This window comes from Carcharodon carcharias, chromosome 1 (genome assembly GCF_017639515.1).
Source record: "Carcharodon carcharias isolate sCarCar2 chromosome 1, sCarCar2.pri, whole genome shotgun sequence".
Classification (NCBI taxonomy): Eukaryota; Metazoa; Chordata; class Chondrichthyes; order Lamniformes; family Lamnidae; genus Carcharodon; species Carcharodon carcharias.
Window position 1 is genome coordinate 135,991,761 of NC_054467.1, and position 22,617 is coordinate 136,014,377.

Consider the following 22,617-nt stretch of genomic DNA (forward strand, 5'->3'; position numbering starts at 1 on the left):
ATCCCTGCTGTTACCCCCTGGGGTCAAAGGTTCAGAAGCCATGCTTAAAGGGCACTCGGAGAGCCATTCACTCACTGGAGCTCCAAATCCTGCATCACCAGAATGTCACAGAGCAGACAGCGTGTAGCCCACACAGGCTTAGTGAAGCCTCCCTGCAGGTTCTCCTCTAGGCCATTCTGGAAATACAGAAGGTGTGGTTTCCCAGGGATAGCAGTAGGAGGTCCTCTCTTCTGACCATGGCAGCCTGGGTGAAGATCGCAGCAGAGGCTAGTCCATCTACTCACTGCAAAGTGATGCTTATAAGGGCACCAGGCAGCGTAAGTGTGCAAGTGCACAAAGATGTCAGACAGGAGTTTGTGTTGCAGCACTCAGCAGCAGATGGGACATGTGCACTGAATGAATGGCAGCTACTTCTTGCTTGCAGGACATTCTGCTTGTTCAATCACTTACTGGGAGGGCTCAGCAGCTGGCACGGGCATACATGCTGCTGAAGTGCTCATGCACCCATTGGGATGTCTTTCTGCAGGACAAGAACACACACAACAGAAGGGAACAGGTCGAGACCAGAGATGGCATTCCTCAACCCTTTTAAGGCAGAGGCTGCCGAGTTAGCTGGAGAGGAACAGGGTCATGCCCCTGTGCTGGAGGTGGGATAGGACTCCCAGCAGCATCTCCCCCCAACACCACCCACCACCACCCCCCACCCCCGCCCCCCGCCAAGCCTCCAGAATCCTTCAGTCTGCATTTGTTGGATGTGCCCAGAGTAACACACTGCTTTAATTAATGAGCCTGCTCAGGCATTCACTAAATCTTTCTTTTCTCCATCCTGAACACTTGCAAGAAAAGTAGGAGGCCCACAAGGGAGACCAGCTACAGAACCAGCCCCAACCACACACAGGTGGCATGGGTGTACAACCATTATATATATATATTTTTGGCACTTGTAAATGTGTTCACGTGCACAGTTTGAAAGTATTCTAGATTCCATTTTGCTGCTGGTTGCCTCAATGGTCGCAGACATTTAAAGATGTGAAATTTGGACCCCCACCAGAGTTCAATGATGAATTCCTGGATTCAGTTCTCTTACATTATCAACATAGTGATTACTCACAGAATCAGAATCAGAATCACAGAGTGCAGAAGAGGCCCATCAAGTCTGCACCAACACATGAGAAACACCTGACCTACCTACCTAACCCCATTTACCAGCACTTGGCCCATAGCCTTGAATGTTATGATGTGCCAAGTGCTCATCCAGGTACTTTTTAAAGGATGTGAGGCAACCCGCCTCCACCACCCTCCCAGGCAGTGCATTCCAGACCATCACCACCCTCTGGGTAAAAAAGCTTTTCCTCACATCCCCCCCTAAGCCTGCCCCTCACCTTGAACTTATGCCCCCTTGTGACTGACCCTTCAACTAAGGGAAACAGCTGCTCCCTATTCACTCTGTCCATGCCCCTCATAATCTTGTACACCTCAGGTCGCCCCTCAGTCTTCTCTGCTCCAGCGAAAACAACCCAATTCTATCCAACCTCTTTTCATAACTTAATCCCAGGCAACTTCCTGATGAATCTCCTCTGCAGCCCCTCCAGTGCAATCACATCCTTCCTATAATGTGGCAACCAGAACTGCGCACACTACTCCAGCTGTGGCCTCACCAAGGTTCTACGCAACTCCAACATGACCTCCCTACTTTTGTAATCTATGCCTTGATTGATAAAGGCAAGTGTCCCGTATGCCTTTTTCACCACCCCACTAACATGCCCCTCCATCTTCAGAGACCTATGGACACACATGCCAAGGTCCCTTTGTTCCTCAGAACTTCCTAGTATCATGCTGTTCATTGAATACTTCCTCATCAAATTATTCCTTCCAAAGTGTATTACCTCACACTTTTCAGGGTTAAACTTATCTGCCCATTTGACCATCCCGTCTATATCTTCCTGTAAGCCAAGACACTCAACCTCACTGTGAACCACCAAGCCAATCTTTGTATCATCCACAAACTTACTAATCCTACCCCCCACATAGTCATCTATGGCATTTATATAAATGACAAATAATAGGGGACCGAGCTCAGATCCCTGTGGTACTCCACTGGACATTGGTTTCCAGTCTCTCAAGCATCCTTCTGTCATCATTCTCTGTCTCCTACAACTAAGCCAATTTTGAATCCACCTTATCAAATTACCCTGTATCCCATGTGCTTTCTTTATAAGTCTCCCATGTGGAACCTTGTATCCCATAAGTGCTAATCCCACATGTGCATGACTAATCACTGGCCATCATTTGTGAGTGTGCGGCCTGGGCGCGCATCATGCAATCCATTACTTGTAGCTCAACATGTTCTGAGCTCTGAAAGTGATGTCCATGCAGACTGTTCGGTGAGGTCATTGCATCTCCTGCTGTTGCTGTTGACCTGATGTGAGATGTGGATGGATGCAAGGAGTGCTCAAGGGGAGTTAAACATGCTATGTGAGTGGCAAGGAATACTGTAGATGCAGTTTCAGTGTTGAAAGACCGAAGCTCTCCAGAAAGACCGAAGCTTCTCTAACTGTTTGGAAGAAGGTGTGGTGGGCACATCCAATTGTTCCCAGCCGTTCTTGGTGATTTGACATTTTGAGCTAACATGCAGATGGGGGCTGGAAATAAGGAGGCAACAGGAAAGTTAGCCTTGACTGCAAGAGTGATTGTAGGATTAAAGAGATGTGTGTGCAATTGACTGAAGCCTTTGTGAGACCTCACATGGAGATTTGTTTGTCCTGCTCATCTCCTCGAGGATGGAAGTGGTACTCACATGAAGGATTTGCAATCAATGTGCACCAGACCTCATTGAAGGACTGGGGTCTTAGTCCATGAGGTGAGAAAGGATAGACTAGGCCTGTGTGCTAGACGATACAAGAACTGTAATGTTATCCATGTGAAACATCAGCAGCTCTAACAGGGCTCTGCAGGATCCATGCAGAGAAGATGTTTAACTTTTCTGGGATGTCCAGAATAATGGATCACTGTGTCGCACTAATACTAAGGCTATCTAAGACTGAGACTTGGAGGAGTCTCTGCGATTGGAGGGTCCGGAGTGATTGCTACTCAACAATCCATAGTGCAGATGAGGCAGTGTCAGTGAATGGACTCCAAAGTAACCTTGAAACTTTTTGGCATGATAAAGATGTCAAGGGACATGGGTGTACTGTAAGCGAGTGGCAGTCAGGGGCTCAGGAACACAATAATTCTGCATGGTAGAGCGATCTCAAGAGGCCAAATGTTATATCATGCTGCTCCTCCCTGTGGACCCAGACACCTGGCTCTGCCTGAAAGAGCTTCAGCAAGGTTTGACCCCCATTGGGAGCAGTTGTGAGGGTGACAATGAGTGCATCCCTGCCACGATAAAATTTGATATTGCTTCCAAGTTGCCAAACATACGGACTTTGTGAGAGCAGGCGAAAAATCTCATTTCTGCTCACAGGTGCCTGAGGTCGAGAGAACGGTTTGCTGTTCAGGTTCTAGTGCACACATTTAGCACCAGGGCTCTGTATATCAGCACAGTTTGTCGCATGCAAAAAACCAAACCACTAGCAGGGCAGATGCTAAGTAGTGCAATCTAATTCAGCTATCATAAATCAAGGTACTTTAGTGCAAAGTATAATGCCTGTTATCAAAAAGGATCTGCGGTCTGCCAGCCAGCAGAGGATAGAAAACCAAACAGTAAATGAAGTGTCTTGGCAGCTTACTCAACCTGGAATCTATCAGATTGCCACAGGCCTCTCTGCCTTGCCGCACCCTTGCAATCGCTTCTGCGTGTGTTTCCATGACATCCTGGCCCTCATCATCACCATCCCCTTCACCATCCTCACTGTTAGAGGAGCCATCACAGTTCTCCATGTCTCCCTAAGCCAACATATTCCTCCTTTCCTCCTCCCCCCACCCCACTTTGTTGCAAGATGTTGTGTAGGGCACAGCAGATAATGATAATCCAGGGCGCACTCTGTGATGAGTGGTGGAGAGTACCGCCTGAGCTGTCCAAACATTTGAACCACATCTTTAGAAGCCCTATCGTCTGCTGAATTGTAGACCTTATGCAGGCATCTGCAACATTGTACCTCTCCTCAGTAGCACTCTGTACGGTGAACTGGCATCATCAGGCAGTTCTTCTGGAGGTATCACTTGTCCCCAAGGAGCCAGCCCTGCAACCGCTAAGGTTCTTCAAAAACTCGTGGCACCAGGGAGTGGGTCAGATGGTAAGCTTCGTGAGAGCTCCCTGGGAAACCGATCACAAACATGCAAGATTTGTCTTCTATGATCACATTTCACCTGTACCTTCAAAGAGTGGAAACCTTTCCTATTGACAAATGTGGCTGGCTGTTGCCAGGGAGTTCTCAAGGCCACATGTGTGCAGTCAATAGCCCTGTGCACTTGTGAGAAATCTGAGATTGCTGCAAAACCCAACGGTCTTGCAGCCTGGCTTTCGGGATCCAGGTGGAATAAGACAAATTGGTGTGTTCTCCTGAACAGGATATCTGCCACATAATGGATTTAATTTTGTTTGATTGATTGGGAGATTCTGCACAGCCCTTCCAGACAAAGGCTTGATATGGTAGACGCTGAGATTTTTTCTGCTGATCAGGGAATCTAAAACACGGGCACATTCTCGTGGGCTGATCATTTAGGACTGAGTTGGAAGGAAATTACTTCACTCAAAGGGTTGTGAATCTTTGGAATTCTCTACTGCAGAGGGTTTTGGATGCTCCAACATTGAATGCATTAAGGCTGGGATAGACAGATTTTTGGCATTTCTGGGAATCAAGGGATATGGGGAGCAGGTGGGAAAGTGGAATTAAAGCCCACAGTCAGCCATGATCATGTTGAATGGTGCAGCAGACTCAGTGGGCTATTTGGTCTACTCCTGATACTATCTTGTGTTCTTCTGCTCAACAACTATGTTTGGCTACAGTCAGTGGAGAGTTTTCTTCCTGATTCCCATTGACTTTACCAGGGCTCCTTGATGCCACACTGGGCCCAATGCTGTCTCGACCTCAAAGGTAAGTACTCTCACCTCACCTATGGAATTCTGCTCTTTTGTCTATCTTTGGACCCAGGCTGTAATGAGGTCTGGAGATGAGAGGTACTCATGGAACCTAAACTGAGGAGTTTTTGGTGAGTATATGCCTTTGAATAGCGCTATTGCAGACACCTTCCATTACTTTCCTAATGGTTGAATGTATATTGATGGGACAGTGATTGGCCGGATTGGATTTGTCCTGCTTTTTAGAGATGGATGTAACCAAGCAATTTTTCATATTCTCAGGTAGATGTCAGTGTTGTAGCTGGACTGGAACAGCTTGGCTAGAGGAACAGCTAGATCTGGAGCACCAAGCCTTCGGCATTATAGCCTTTGCAATACCTAATACGCTCAGCCATTTCTTGGTACCATGTGGAGTGAATTAATTTGACTGAAGAATGTCATCTGTGATGCAGGGACCTCAGGAGGAGTCTGAGCTTAATCATCCAGTCGGCATTTCTGGCTGAAGTAGATTGTGTACACAGAGATAAAAACAAAAAAACTGCGGATGCTGCAAATCCAAAATAAAAACAGAGTTACCTGCTGAGTTTTTCCAGATAATTCTGTTTTTGTTTTAGATTGCGTACACGTTAGCTTTTGTCCTGTGCACTCACATGCTAAGTTCCACCATCATTGAAAATGGGGATGTTTATGGAGCCTCCTCCTCCAATTAGTTATTTTGGTGTTCATGACTGTGTTAGGACTGCAGAGCTTTGACCTGATCCACTTGTTTTGGGATCACTTAGCTGGATGTAACATGCTGTGCTAGCACATAACTTCACCAGGTTGCCTATCTCTTTTTTTTATATATGCCCAGTGCTGCTCCTGATATGCTCTTCTACACTCCTCATTGAGCAACTTTTGATCCCCTAGCACGATGGTAATACTCAAATGAGGAATTTGCCAGGCCATGAAATTACGGATTGTGGTGGAATATAGTTCTGCTGCTAGTTCTGTTCTAAATCTATCCCATTTAGCAGGGTGATAGTGCCTCACAACACAATGAAGGGTGCCCTTAGTGTGAAGGCAAGACTTTGTCTCCACAAGGACTGTGCAGTGACCACTCCTACTAATACTTCCATGGGTATTTGCAACAACAGTGGGTAGATTGGTTTAGATGAGGTTTAGTAGTTTTTCCTTCATAATGTTCCTCTTACCACCTGCACAGGCACAATATGGCAGATATGTCCTTCAGAGCTCAGTAAGTGGTGGTACTACTTGGCTTTTTTGAAAAAATAACTGGGAGAAACTTTGCATATTCTTAAGTGTAACAGAGAAGTGTGATGTAGGATGTGTAAGGTGACAAGTGCAAGTTTGTTTCATTTTAGTTTTAATATTTAGGACATTATTATTCAAAGGATGTGTAAGGTGACAAGTGCAAGTTTGTTTCATTTTAGTTTTAATATTTAGGACATTATTAGAAGAGGCATGGAGAGGTAAGGATGCTAAGCTAATAGCAGCAGGATAGTAAGGATTTTAGCAAGGTAATATTGCAAATGCCTTATTAACTCATACAGAATTCTTCTGTTTTAATAGAGGGATTGACCCATTTATTTTAATTGCACTGTTATCTCAGTTAATTTACTTTAAAGTGTGCTAAGGTTTTATACAATAAAATTGTCAAGTAATTTCTACCCTATGATTATTAATGTAATTGCATCTATGTTAGTCAACCATTTTAACTGCATGAGACTTCTTTTACAAACACACTTCTTGTACTATACTCAACATTAACTTGCAAAAGGCAGTTGGAAATTGGAAAGGACAAAGGGGAGTCAACAGGGAAGCATGCCTATTGGATATTTCTTTCAAAGGGCCAGCACAGGCATGATGGGCCAAATTGCTGCCTCTTGTGCTTAATCATTCTATGGTTCAAAACCTGATGAGAGTATCAACAATATTCCCAACATCATCCCTTACCCAGAGGGATAGAAAATATAAAAAGTTAATGAGCACTTTTTGTAACTGACATTTAACATAAGTACAGATGGTGAAACTCACTTAAAAATCTTTGTAAGTGTCACAGGTGTTACTATTTCATCATAGATTGCTATGACATTTACAAATTGATTCTGATTATGAGAATCCTTGTGCCAGTGGATAGCAAGGACCATACAAAATCTGGCAGGTGTAATTAAATAAGAACTGTTAGATTAAAGCCTTTGAAGTGACTGATCAATTTTAAACTGAGATGGAATATGTTGGAAGGAAGATGCAATCAGAGTCATGAAGCCATTCATGATGGAATTATCAAATATATTAGAACAATAAAGATGTCAAGAAGATATAATGTCTATAATGTTATTGGAAATTATTTTAAAATAAAGTTCTAATGGTGTCTGTGCCTATGTAAGTGCACGTGTGTGTGTCTTAACTGGATTAAAGCCAGTAAGTCTAGAAGCTTTGATGTATAGAAGAGAAGTAGGTTTGAAATGTTAATTAGGTAAACATAGGGAAGTTACAAGGTGAAGCGTAAAGGGAAAAATTTACATTTCTAAATAAACCATTCAAAAGAATGGGTGAAATATTACACCTAGCCAGAAAAATGGGTGAAATATTATGCCTAGCCAGAAGAAGCCGAACAATGTTTACTTTTTCCAAGGCTTACTAATAAAATTGGTGTTATGAAAAGGTTCTATTGTTAGAGGTAAAGTTCAAAACACCTAGTGATACAATGAGAATTTGCATACAATGAGAATTTGCATTCAAAGAGGAAAATATGTATAAAGGAAGAGAAGGCTATTGGTAAAAGAGAGGGATTCTAAAATCTAAAGCCCTCCAGTCTATAAGCTCAAGCCGCTGTCTACAAGGACCAAGAGCTGAAAGAAACTCATTTTGAATGCGACTGTCCAGAGTGTGCTTTGCCAGGGGCCTGTTTAAATCTGTGCTTTTTACTGTTGCTTTAACGGAGATGTAACTAAGAGTCAAATTTAATAGGGGACTTTTAGCTAATGTCCCTGGTCAGTGAAGCATCAATCAGAGGCAGGTCCATCAAAGTCAAAACAAATTAAACGTGTCATTACAAGATTTGCATTGCATCACTAACTGAAATTGCTGCCATTAGTTTTATTTTTTAATTATTATTAAAGCAAAGATCTAAACCACAACAAGCATAACAAGATAAATGGTCATCTATGAGATTGCCAGCATCTATAGGATTCCAAGCAGGGATAGCTTATAGGAAATTTGGATTTTGTCAATTTATAGGAACGTTGTTTAAAAGAACTTCAGATTTGTGAAAAATGAGTCAATTTAGCAATAAATTGCCTAACTTCTGTGATAATGTGGCAAATGAATTTTGCCCTTGAATATGAAATTATCTCAGAATGTGCAGTTTGCATTTCACACTCATGCGCAAATGACAAATTTAACTGAGATTTAGTGTTGCTGCAATCGACCATGTGGGAAGTTTGAATTGTCTGCTTTTCATTCTGTAATATGGACTGTATTCAACTATTGAAGACAACCTTTATGTTTTATGTACCTGAAGGAACAATTGTCAAAACACCGACACTTTCTGTCTGTGCTGTCCATCAGACATCCTTACGCCTGGGATTTTTTACTCATGTTATGGAGAGCACTTCTGACCTTTGGAGAGTGCAACCATGCAGAATTGCATGATGATGTCTTGTGCTCAACAAAAATAGTGATTTGCTTGTGACACCAGTAGCAATATTCAGCAGGTTATGTTTTAGGACTAAAACATAAAGTAATTGCTCAGGTAGTCAGGATTTGAGTACCCCTACAAATAATATAGCTGGTGAAGACGTGGGTTTGGAGATTCTTGGAGTCCCACTCCTTCGCATTTGACTTTTACCCACTGAGATCAGATGAATCTGACACCATAAACAATTCCAGGTTCATCAGTTTAAACAAAGCTGATGGGACAAGGGTGGCTGGGGACCAGATACGCCATATTAAGTGGGCAGAAAGCACAAGTTCTTGGAAGAGAACTGACTGGAGGTAAACCACAAAAAGTTTCCAAATTTTCAGAAGTTGATGTGAAAATGTTGCTGAGACAAATTGAGCAGAGGAATAGAAAAGCTCTGCATAGCCATGATGCAAACATCTGCCTTCTCTACTGTTTGATTCCATGAAATTAGAAGACTGAAGAAAGTGATTGTTGAAGTAACACTAAGAGGTCATCACAGAGCCCATGTGGGAGAAAGTGGCAGTGACTGGGACCTCCATTATCTCAGGGACCCCATGCAGTATCAGAGGTTTACTTACCTCCCCAGGTCAGCAAAAGTAAAATTCAACTTATCAAACTTTACTTTTTTAGCATGCCCAGGTGTTGTATAATGGTTTGTTCCCTTTAAGAATAGTTGCAGCCATATTTTGAAATAAACAGCTTGTTTGCTGGTGTGAATACACAATTTGAGCATTTCGATTGCTGTGCTTGTTCGCTTGCACTGAAAATCCCAGATTTAAGATCTTACTGCAGTGGGATTTTGGGTGGAAACCATTGAGCGATTTGTACATCAGCTGTAGCACATTGTAGCAAACTACAATAAAAGCAAAATACTGCAGATGCTGAAAATCTGAAATAAAAACAGGAAATGCTGGAAATGCTCAGCAAGTCAGGCAGCATCTGTGCAGAGAATTAATGTTTCAAGTTCTGAAACTCAGAGTTCCATAGAAGAGTCATATTGGATTTGAAACATTAACTCTGTTTCTCTCCACACATACTGCCAGTGTTTCCAGCATTTTCTGTTTTTGTTGTAGCAAACTATAAACCAGTTTCCAAGTACCTGTAGGAGGTCGCTTTGTTTTCACGCAGTAACCAGGGAAAGAGTCTATATCATTGATATTGAAGAGTCCAGTATCAATGGGAAAGTGTGGGAAATGATACTAAGAATATAATAGATTGCAAACTCCAGTTTACCTGAAATTGATATCCTGTGTCTGTTCTGTAAATCATGTCTTTGTGTGTTGGAAGTTCCTTTTTCAATGATTGCAATGTAATAATTTTCAGTGCATGTCCAGGGTCAAAATTTCAACAAGGTTGAAAATTGCTATTGGCAAGACTAGTAGGTGAATGCTTAACAAATTCATCTATATGCTATTTTTATAAAGGCATTAACCCATTTATTCTAAAGTTGTATTAGAGTATATACATGTACTTTATTTTTAGATATTTAAAATATCTGTAACCCTTGTAGGGTTAATCAGTTTTGCTTTGAGAATTAGAATTACAGTAGGCACAAATAATGGCAAATGTATCACAAGAGTAAATTTTGGTTATGTAGGTGTGTCGTTGCTAGGTTGCACTTTCAAATGCAAACTATTTCACAAAAATAAGCATGAGTTAAATAAATAGTGCAAACTGCCTTTGATACTCAGTTATTGCTCATAAATCACAAGTTAATGGATCTTCTTAGTTAATAATTAGAGAAAACTTTTTTAATCATGTTGCACAGAGGCTATTTTATGTGTGTCAGTGAGAGAACATTGAATTTCTTTTTAATCAATGGTCTTAGTACTTATAAGCCTTTTCCAATGAAGAGCTTTGCATTGTGTTCCTTCATTGCCAGTTGAGCTATTCTTTAACTTCCTTTCTCCAAACCTGCCCAAACTGCTCATCCAGACTCTTATTGAAGTTCTGCTAAGCTTGCTGCTAGTTATGAGCTCAGCATGCCTTCACACACCAGTCATTACCTGTTGTGGGCCGAACTCATTGTGGAGACCATTTAGCTATTGCTGAAATTCCAGCATTCGCATGAGGTGTGACTGAAAATTATTTTGTGTGCTCTTCCATTAAGAAGATTTTTTAATAAAAATAAATATGACTGGTATTAAAAAAATCAATAATTAATTATTATTTAAACAAGTGATTGTTCATCTGACCCTTTCCTTATGTAACTGTTGCATCACGCTAAATAAGGATTCCACCTCAGCAACAAATAAAGGTGCCTTGAATAATGTAAAAACAGCTGTTTAGCACTTAAGGTGAAATTAATTTGTGAATATCTAGTAGCTTGTGTGAATTACATCCAAAAGCAGATGGTTTGTGGCTTCACTGCATATGAATGAAGGCAGCAATTGTTGTATAATACACATGAACCGACATGGAATATTCCCTGTTGCACAGGCACCATGGCAGAATAGATTGATCTAGTAACCAGTTTTCCTTTACTGTTTATGTAGATTAATATCAACAATGTGACTGCCTCAGTCTCATTTGGATTCAGTGTAAATTTGTTCTGCTGTGTTCGACTGGTATTTTCACACCAAATGTGCTCTGGTAGTGACAGGCCGGCCAAGAGGAAGTTGGGATAAAAACAAAAAACTGCGGATGCTGGAAATCCAAAACAAAAACAGAATTACCTGGAAAAACTCAGCAGGTCTGGCAGCATCGGCGGAGAAGAAAAGAGTTAACGTTTCAAGTCCTCATGACCCTTCAACAGAACAGTTCTATTGAAGGGTCATGAGGAAGTTGGGAATCTGGTATAATCACCTTCATTGGGGCAAAATCCTATATGCTGAATTTTTTCACCATGAGTTCAATTTAAAGATCTGTGATTGATTATAATATAATGGAATTAAAGAAACAAGCTTAGGAATTTTCAGCATTTAATAAATTAATATTACAAGATTTTATTAAATTTATTAAGCAGAAAGGTACAGGGATAGCTTGGATAGTGACTGAAAATTTTAAAATCTGTGTTATATGAATGGTATGGATTCACGGTTAGCTTAATTAACCCTGTGTACAACATACCTGAAAGTGGTCTCCAACTTTCATTTATGCCATGAAAAAGTTGCGAAAGTACTGAATCTCTTCTCCACACTGCACCCCCCCCCCCCAAACCTGCCCCCACCATAGTACAGTGGCAAAAATAAGTAACCTCATACCTCATGGTATTTCACAGACAAGATTGCTTAGTTTGTATTATAGTGACTCCTGGTAATATAAACTTCTCTGATGCATCAGTGATCATCAATGCTGACAGCCTCTAGGGCCTGATTTTTGTGGAGTCAGGAAGACTTTGAAAATGGCAGGTGGGATTGCTGGTAGGGGAAATGGGGGAAGGGCGTGATGCACACAGGAGGGAAACCCCAAACTTAGCGGGGCCATTTGAAATTAGTGCTGAGTTCATACAGAACCATTTTGGTTGTTGCAAGGGCCTTAATCTTCAGTTTGGGAATCATGAATGTATGGAGTTGATGCAAAGGCTCTTGAAAGATGAATATGGAATATTTAACTGTCATGACCTGATGTTTTTAAATCTCCCACTCTTTAAACTCTATTTTTAAAAAAACTGGCTGCGGTTGTCAGTGATTGTTTAAAAAATACCTCTGCTGGACTGCTTTTGACAGTCAGGCAAGCTGGTGTAGGATTTGTTTGAGCAGTTTCAATAGAGTTCTTTCTTGACATTTCCTTAAGGACTATTCATTATGAATGAATGCTTGGCTGATTTTCAAAAGCTACAATTATCTCAGCAAGGGGTTCTGAGTTCACAGCTTGACAACTAAAGGAGGTTATTAGAGAACTAGGGATAAGAACAGGTGTTTGTTATAAGAGATTAACCACTTGAGGAAATTTAAAAGCTTTGATGCATTCATGAATGGAAGTTTTGTTTCACTATCGAGCCTGTATAGTAAGAGCTGTATTAAACTTTTAGAAGTTACTATCTCATCCCCACATGGCTCCTGATGTCTTTCCATGGTGGATAATAGATGAGTTGGCATGGGGGTATGTGGAGCCATGGTTTGGCGGGGGGGGGGGGGGGCGAGTGGGGAAGTGGGAGGGCATAAGGGTGAGTGCTAGAGGGTCTGAAATATTCATATAAACAACTGGGTCCAAATCCCAGAAAATGAAGGCAGATCTTCTAACCAGCCTGTGGTGGCACTTGCCCCCCCTTGTGTGCTGCTATCATCAGCTTCTGGGTCGGCAGGCCCGAATACATCCTGCACTCACACTCACCTCTTCCTGGAGAGAGAATTTTATGCTTCCATACGTTTTACCGAGGCAGGTCTAGCAGGTTGAGAAATTCCCTGACTCGAGCTACCCACCTTAAGGGATAGCCAAAATCTGGCTCTATACTACAACATGGGGACACTTGCACCTAGATCTTGTGATTTGCCTCTAATTATTTAAAAATTATTTTGAATATACAGGCAATGCAACATAAACAAGCAAAATAGAGCAGACCATAAATAAAATGCTGCAGACTGATAATTAATCATTAATGCTGGTAATAAAACCAGCAGTAAATCACAAAGGTGAGTTAAAGGTCAGATCCTGTGCTCCCAGCAGGGAGCCATGATTGCTGGCAGTGCATTGTAAAAAAAATTCTAGGTGCACAGCCCATGATTTTAATAGGTAGAAAATCACAGGCTGCTCACCCATGATTTCCTACAATGTGCCTGCTGTGAGCATGGCTTTTCACTGGAAGTGAATCACAGAATTGATCCTTAGATTACCCACCAAAAATAAATAGCATTTACAGCATGGGTACTTGGCCAACCAGTCTATGTCTGTGATAATGTTCCAGGGGGGAGGCACTAGTATAGTGGTATAGTGTCACTTCACTTGACAGAGACTTAGAGTAATGTTTTGGGGACCTGGGTTCAAATCTTACCATAGCAAATGGTGAAATTTGAGTTCAATAAAAATCTCAAATTAAAAGTTGATAATGGCTGCAAAATCATTGCTGATTGTTCATTACAGTCTTTTACAGGAGGAAATCTGGTCTTGCCTACACATGACTCCAACAATGTGGTTGACCCTTAAATGCCCTCTGAACAAGGGCAATTAGAGATGGACAAAAAATGCTGGCCTAGCCAGTGACAATTAAAAAAAAAGACACCCATTTCTACTCTATTTACTCCATATCAACATACCCTTCTCTTCCTTTCTCAGTATATGGAAGCTTGTTGTATGTTTTTTTCTTATTTTGAACCTGGTGGCCTATCCTGCAGTTTCATGAATGGGGGCAGAATGAAGCAAAACAGTGATTGCTGGCATGCCACTTACCTTTGTGAGGATCATGGCTAACCCGTAAATCCTGTTGTCATCCAGGGAAAGATTTTCTATATGTACCATGTGTCATGAAAAATGAACAGATTTGTAAAGGACAGACAGATCTGTGGAGGCATTTTACAACATGGCTCAAAGGAGCGAGCTTGTATCCCAGAAACTTTTCATGCCTTTATTGCTGCCCAAACTAATATCAGCGAATTCCATGTATGCAGATGAATCCTGGGAACTTCCAATTAATTTAAGTTTTTGTTCATTACTAAAATTCTGTATTAAGTGTGAACACATGTGTAAAACTGTGCAAAATGCAGCTTATAACCATGCAAATGGGTGGGGAGGTGCTGTTTCAGCTTAGTGAATGCATTCTGGTATAGCTCATTGACATTTTGCTGTTCGTAGTTAGACATTTCAAAGTATTTTGGTTACTAAGATAAATATAATTCAACAAGTAACATATCACTAGAGCTGCTTGCTATATAGAGCTGCTTGCTATATATTATTCAACCATTTTTTTCTGTGATGCATGTCTACGTTATTTTCAGACATGCTCAGGATTGATAGTCATTCTTGTGGCCATTTTTTACATTTGCTATTTTTAGACTTTTTTTTTGCTTGTCCTATTTAAGGAGTAAATTTGGTGATTTAACTCATTAGGGTAGATCTTTGAGTTCTTGCTCTCAGCCACTATCAACATCTTGGGGGTTACCATCGACCAGAAACTGAACTGGACTGGCCAATTAATACTGTGGCTGCAAGAGCAACTCAGAAGCTAGGAATCCTGCAGTGAGTAACTCACCACCACCTGACTCCCCAAAGCCTGGCCACCAGGTACAAGGCACAAATCAGGAGCGTGATGGAATACTCCCCACTTGCCTGGATAAGTGCAGCTCCAGCAACACTTAAGAAGCTCGACACCATCTAGGACAAAGCAGCCTGCTAGATTGGCACCCCATTCACAAACATTCACTCCCTCCACCACGGACGCACAGTAGCAGCAGTGTGTACCATCTACAAGATGCACTGCAGGAATTCACCAAAGCTCCTCAGACACCACCTTCCAAACCCATGACCATCTAGAAGGACAAGGACAGCAGATACATGGGAACACCACCACCTGCAAGTTCCCTTCCAAGCCATTCACCATGCTGACTTGGAAATATATCGCCTTTTCTTCACTGCCACTGGGTTAAAATCCTGGAACTCCCTCCCTGACAGCAATGTGGGTGTATCTACACCACGTGGACTGCAACAGTTCAAGAAGGCAGCTCATCATCATCCTCTCAAGGGCATTTAGGGATGTGCAATAAATGCTGGCCTAGCCAGTGATGTTCACATCCCATGAATGAATATATGCAAAAAAAGCCACCATTTGCTAATGCATGCTTGCATTGAGACCATGGAAATCCACCATTTTGAGATAAAACCAAATTATTCGCTGAGTACTCTGAGAAGTTCCCCAAAAATCAAGAGAAAACTCTAAAACCTCTTCAAGTAATAAAGTTTGTGTCAACTTAATCCGAGGGCCAATTTTTATCCTTGGGCAGTAATTTAAAAATCTATTTCAAAATGTCAAAAAATTTCAACTTTCATTGGTAGTATGATGTTGCAGTACATTGAAGATTCAACAGACAGTGCTACAAAATGATGGAGTTCCCATCATTCCTGATTTAGCTCTCCTGTTTGGAGTCATCAAACAGCAGATAAGTGCTTTCTTCACAGACAGTGAAGCAAACTGGCTGATTGTTAGCCCAGCAAACAGTTATTCATCTCCAAGTGGCTACAGGTTGTCACTGCCAAAGGCCTGAGGGCAGACTCTTATCATCAGACCGAGGAGACTTAAAGGAAAAATACCAAATAATTTGCATTCAAGATGATGAGACATGGTTAGGGTGCCATGTTAACTTTATCTGTCTTTCAACTGGTGATCAGCAGATTTCATATATCCAAATGCATTCTTTAATCTGTTCGAATTAATAAATTGAATGCAGTATCTTTAACATATTTCCATTTAGTAAGTGAAAAGGTTCAAGTCCTGCTTCAGGTGTACCTGGACATTATGGGAAGATTTCTACAGCCGCCTGCCCAGATGACCCTCCTGCCTGCCCTGTCCCCTCTGCAATTTTACAGTGGGATAGGCGAGGTCAAGGCCAGCCCACTCTCTCTTGCATTAATTGCATTTCCCACCCAGACTCAATTTTCAGGCTGGCGAGAGAAGCTCAGGAGCAGGAGGAAGCCTGGAAAGTGACCCTGTTCAGGCCTTGGCCTCATCAACTGCCTCCTTTCAACAATGAGCGCAGCCCACAAATTCTGTCCCCTGTGGGTGCACCTCTGCCCAAGGCCTCTCCATTAACACCCTCACCCCTCCTCTGCCCAATCAACAAGGCCTCATCTCTCCTTCCTGCCCTTAGAACCTACCCTTGCACTTACCTGGACGCTGGGACTTGGTATCTGGGGACTGCTTGTAGTCCCAGCAGTGGCTGCTAATGTTTCTGGCACTGCTGGGACTACAGATTGGCCAGCAGCTCGCTGAGGCAGGACTTCCTCCCGAGTCAGAGGAGTAAGCTCTGTCCCCAGCCAATTAAAGCTCCTTAGAGCGTTAGGTGGCTGTGGGGCAACTAGTGTCAGTGGGGATCCATTTCCCAATGATCATTTGGATGGGAAATCCTGGTCTATGGTGTATATATCACAAAGCATGTTAACAGGAGGTTACAACTGATTTTTTTTTTTACTGTCCTTACTTGAGCTAAACTCATTTTTCATCCATTTAACTCAATTGAGGGAAATTGGGACGGCCTCATGATGCATGTGCAATCCCTGTCCAATTTTCCCCTTCATGCTTTGTCCTGTCAACATTATACTCTAAGTGGTAACGATTCCCATAAGATTAAATGAGTTTGCAACTGGTCTTGCTGTTTTTGATCAGAATTCTCATTCCAAGTATTTCCTTTATGCCCCTATCTTAGCTATGACCGGTTCTGCAGAACATAAATTGGCCAAATGGGCGAATTTTACAACCAGTTTTGAGCAAGTTTTCCACATTGAACAGTGAAGGATTCCTTCACATTTGTAAAGACCATACAGGACTTGTATATTGATAACAATGCTGTGTCAATGTGCTCATTTGACATTGCTAGCCTGTTCACCAATGTTCCACTTAAGGAACCCATAAATATTTGCACTGCAGTACTATATCATGGTGATCTAGACCCGGCAGCATTGCGTGAATCAGTATTTATCGAACTTGTGCACTTGGCAACTTAAGTTCAATTTTTAATGACACCAGGGGCAGGATTTTACCGTCAGCAAGCGGGGGCGGGGCCCGCTCGCCAACATGTAAAATGACGCGGGATGATGTCTGGCAGAACCCCCGACGCCATCCCGCCCCATTTAAATTTTCAGGAAGGCGGGGGCGCAGAAAAGTCAGCTGCGGGCCCGCCGACCTGTCAATGGCCAATTGAGGCCATTGACAGGATCATTGAAACAATTAAAGGACCTGCCCATCCAACCTTAAGGTTGGCGGGTCGGCCAGGGGCCCTGGTGGGAACTAGAAAAAACATGAAACCGGTGGGATGAGGTTTCATGTTGGGTTTTAAAAATTTTAATAAAGTTGTTATGGAAATTATGAACATGTCCCAACTCATGTGACATTGTCACATAAGGGGACATGTAAGGGATTTTTTTTTTCTCCATTTTTAATTTTATTGAAAGTAGAGATGATCTCCCTGAGGCAGCACTTAGCATCAGGGAGATGAGTGCGCTCTTTTGTGCACATGCGCGGAAGAGCACACTCTCGATTTTGGGGATTCCCCCTGCCCGCACAGGGAGTGCATAGTGCTTCCCTGCAGACGTCACACTGGGTGGGCCTTAATTGGCAATCCCCAAGCAAAACGGCACCACACCAATTGGGGGCACCAATCGAAAGTGCACCCATGCACTCTAGCCCATCAACTTCCCCCCCCACCGATAAGGGGAAAATTCTGCCCCATGTATGCCCAAATAACTGATTTTGCCATGAGACACTCCCTAGTCCCAGCTCTCGCAAACATCTTTGTTGGGTTCCATGAAAAATTTGTCTTCGATGGAATGACACTTAACCTCCTACCCCTTGCTTATTTCCAATATGTGGATGATAAGTGTGCTATATTTAAATCTGCAGCTGCATGTAACAATTCCCTTACATATCTTGAAGGGCTCCATCCTGCGCTCAAATTCACCTTTGAAATGGAGCAGTCAAATGAAATCCATTTCCTTGATGTACTAATTGAGAAATATGCCAGGGGGTTCTTACCATGGTCTACCTTCACTGGTCAATATACACTTTGGGATTCCTGCAGTTCCATATGCTATAATATTGGCATTATCGGCAACCTCGTAAATAGGGCCCAAGCCATTGCTCACCAAGCAAGCTTAATGTGGAAATAGGGTGTACCAAAGGAATCCTGTGGGATATTGGGCTACCCTGATCAGATTATTTTGTGCTATATATTGCGCAAACCCATGAATGGGCCTAAGGACGTCACTTTCAGTCCTGAAAAGTGCCCAGCCTACCTCAGATTACCCTGGGAGGGCTAGGTATCTCAAAAAGTTGAGCAACAGGTGAAGCTAGCTGTTTCACACTGTTATTATGCAGTAGCGACATGAGTGGTATTCACCACTAACAGGATGCTGCCATCAAGCCAAAAATATGTTCTGTCCGTCACACAAATAAGTAATGAGTTTAAGTGCCATTGTGATGCTAGGTATATCTGCTGTACATCCCAAAGACTGGTGGATCATATTAAATAGCATGTCCCTTCCTCTGTTCGCAATGGGCAAGGTACAGACCATACCCAACCAGCCCGTGCTTACAAAACTCAAAACACAGTATCCAACATTAGATGTGATTCCGTGATTGGAAAACATTTTCTAAATAATCCTCTTGTGTGCCACGAATTACACTGACAACCAATTTAAGATTGTCAGTCAGGCTTGCAGTGTGATGTATTGGCATATACTGGAAGCTACGTATATTACTGCACAGGGCCCTGTTCTTTGCTGACAGAAAGAACATGTACACACATTGCGCCTGTTTCAGCTAAACAAAGTAAGTGACAGCCATTCACTGGTTCATTCCTCGGCAATGCCTTGACAAATCAGAGTCGAACTGCCTGGTGTAAATTTCAAACAATGCTTGGTAGTTACTTGTCAGTCACCATCAACTGGTGCATTCTCCATAGAAACGCCTCTATCAATCAGAGTCCACTTACCAACCAATCAGCATTCTCTTCTGATACAGTGTAAATTGCTGTTCCCTTTATATTTGGTACTCTTGCAAATTGTCCTGATGAGTGCAAGAAAAGCTTTGAAAAAAAGTCTTTTTTTTCAGCAGTACTCAAGCTCTATATTGCTAAATGACTATTTATTTCCGTGCTGTTGATAGGGCTCAGTTTGAAAGGTACTTTCCCTGACTCCACACTTGGAAGAAATGCAGTCTGGAGAGAGAGGGTTACAAACTGTGTCACCAGTTCTCCAACTCTCACTCCCCACAAGCCTGGCTCCTGGCTAGATCAGTACCCTTAATTCTGACACAGTACTATTCAGGAATCAAATGTCAGCTAACTCCGATCCAGCTTGCAATAATATACAGATATAAAATATTTAGATGTACAGAAAGGAAAGTGACGTGGAATTGCTTACCTAGTAGAAATCACTGCATTATATTAATCTAATAACTTTTCAATACACTACTATGCAAAGTTATTTAATTAATTTTTATCATTTCAATTTATATTTTTGTGATTTTTTTTAAACTTATTGTTGCACAAAACTCATGAACTAGTATAGCCTCAGTATTGGTGATCTTATCCTGAATGTTGTCTGTTTTTGAAATGCATCTTTAGTTTACAATCCCCTGTAAAACAATGCAGTTTGGAGTAGTTATGTGGAGCAATTGACAGGCAAACAGACAAAGAGAAAAGGCTTTTAGAGAGAAAGAAGTGTTAAGAGGAATAGTTTAGCACCAGCAAAAGAGGGGGAAGGTGGTTAAAAAAATTAATGAGCAGTGTAACAACAGAGGAACTATCTGGATATAGGTGTCAGAGTGTTACAAAAACAAAGACTGGAGAAACAGATGGAATGGAAAAAGTGAGGATGAGGTGCAACAAAAAAATTTGAGAACAGAATGTTGGGAAGTAGATATTGGAGAAATGAAGATTGAGTACAGCAAAGAGGTATAGTGATGAAACAGATCTCGGATGTGGAGTACTGAGATAGATTTGATTGAATTAGGGCCTACTTCTTGACCACTTGGAAACTAAAGGTGTACAGACTTTGTGCCAAGCTAGAAGAAAAGGAAAATGGTCCAAAATAGTGGGACAGGGCTGATAGCCTAAGTGGCCTTTGTTGCTGTTAATATCCACCATTCTTGTGAAGACAGATGGATAGGTACAGCAAGATCTTGACTGGAGAAATATCACGTGAAGTTAAGACAGTCAGGTAGAAACACAGATGTTGCAGCTGCAACTCAACATTCTCTATTATTTCAGGTGTCAAATCAGAGCATCAGCCCAAAGCTTCACTTAGCTTCTGAATAAGAAAACCATTCCCAAATAGCACCCAGAATCTGTTTCATTATGTGGAATTTAGTATTGCCTCCCCATGTGAGCAGGCTGAAAAGTGGGACTACTGACTCTTTTCTTCTTTGCCGATGCTGCCAGACCTGCTGAGTTTTTTCCAGGTAATTCTGATTTTGTTTTGGATTTCCAGCATCCGCAGTTTTTGTTTTTATCTCTGTGTTTAATTGACTGCCACTCCTCTTCAAGAAATGCCTACCTTGAAGAAGTACTGCTCCTCTCTCCAACAAGATTTCCGTATCTCTCTTCTGCCTTCTTCACCTTCATTGCTTTCCATTTCTCTCCTGATGTTTGACAAGGTGTTTACTAAAACCCGCATTCGTTTAGATAATATCACCACCTTCAACTCCTCTTTGTTCTTTTGTCTGTGACATCTTTTGATTATCTGCTCCTATCACTGCTTGCTTGTCCCTACAATCCCCACCACCTCCCCCAACTTTTCTCCCACCCCCTCCCCACCCCACCTTAAACCAGCTTATATTTCACCCCTCTCCTAATATTACTCAGTTCTGCTGAAGGGTCATGAGGACTCGAAACGTCAACTCTTTTCTTCTCTGCCGATGCTGCCAGACCTGCTGAGTTTTTCCAGGTAAATCTGTAATTGAAGGGTGGTCGTGTAGATGTAAAAATATGAAGAACTTATCAGATCTTGTTCTGACAACAAAGCAAACAACATAACAGCTTTTTGATAATGGGAAGATGTTTTGGAAACTTGGGAAAGAGCGCATGATGTATTTGTTTTAAGAAAAATAACTTCGGAAGCTATGGCAAATAAAGAGCATGTTTTAGCTGTTACAGTTTTGATGTGTAGCATCTATAATATTCGGTAAACTTAGGATCGATGACCTGCTCCAAGTTCAAAATATGTCCACAGGTAAATTGATGGTAGGGATTCAAAAGTGACAAATTCTCTGGCTGCCTTTATGAATTCTACTTGCATTCTTTTACAAATGGAAACAAATATAAAACATTTCAAATTCTTTTTTAGATTATCTGCAATTTCTTTTTCATCTTTTCATATTTGTCAAATTTATGAAAAGAGGTGATCCATTTTTTGTCATGTGATTTTACCAACAACTGAATATGAAGATAAAAGCAAAATACTATGGATGCTGGAAATCTGAAACAGAAACAGAAAACGTGGAGAGAGAAACAGAGTTAACATTTCGAGACTGTGTGACCCTTCTTCACAGCTCTGTTCTCTGTTTCTCCCCCAGCTCTGAAGAAGGGCCATACAGACTCAAAAATGTTAACTCTGTTTCTCTCTCCACAGATGCTGCTAGACCTGCTGAGTTTTTCCAACTGAATATGAAGGTTTCTTTCTGTTTTTCCCTGTAAAGATGCAAGTTGTCAGTGACCAAGATCTGCACAATGTTTCTTTCCTGCCAGAAGTACCTCTCTTTCTAATGTAATGTGGGATAACTCATGACATTTTGATGCTTGTTTCCTCACAGATACAGAAGCAGAAAGGAAATCACTGAAAGAGCATGTGTACCCGAAGTTGCGGGAATTCTGCAGGGAAAACTATGGGCTTGAATTCCAGGTAATAGACACAATATGCACCTTCAGGGAGGGCACATGATGAATAGCCAATCAGATACCATCAATTTTCCAATCACTCCCCCAGCCAAAACTGAAAGTTATATCCCCAACCCCTGCAGGAAACCCAGCACCTTTAACTGCATGGGCTGGTGTTGGGCAAGACGGGTGAACCACTTTGTGGTGCTCTGGGCTGATAGGAGATGCCCCCCCCCCCTAACCTCGCCCACTCCCCACTAACCAACATCCCCCCCCCCCACCAGACCAAGGTTACCTCCCCATCCTTTCCCTCCCCCCACAGCCTCTTGAACCCGGACCATCTCACCATCTTGCTGAGACTCTTGACCCTGGACTTACCTGAGCCCCCATTGATGTGGTGGGACTGCCAGCAATCCCAGCAATGCCCACCATTATTGAATGCCTTT

General features: G+C 42.0%; 1 protein-coding gene across 1 annotated transcript in view; it reads left to right on the forward strand.

Annotated features, from left to right (window-relative positions):
• The window catches only part of LOC121275349 (NACHT and WD repeat domain-containing protein 2), a 154,321-nt gene that overhangs the window by 58,181 nt on the left and 73,523 nt on the right, over window positions 1–22,617 (forward strand). Inside the window, exon 2 of the mRNA XM_041182858.1 lies at window positions 22,108–22,196. Coding sequence (XP_041038792.1) covers window positions 22,108–22,196 — 89 coding nt within the window. The remainder of the gene's footprint in view (window positions 1–22,107; window positions 22,197–22,617) is intronic.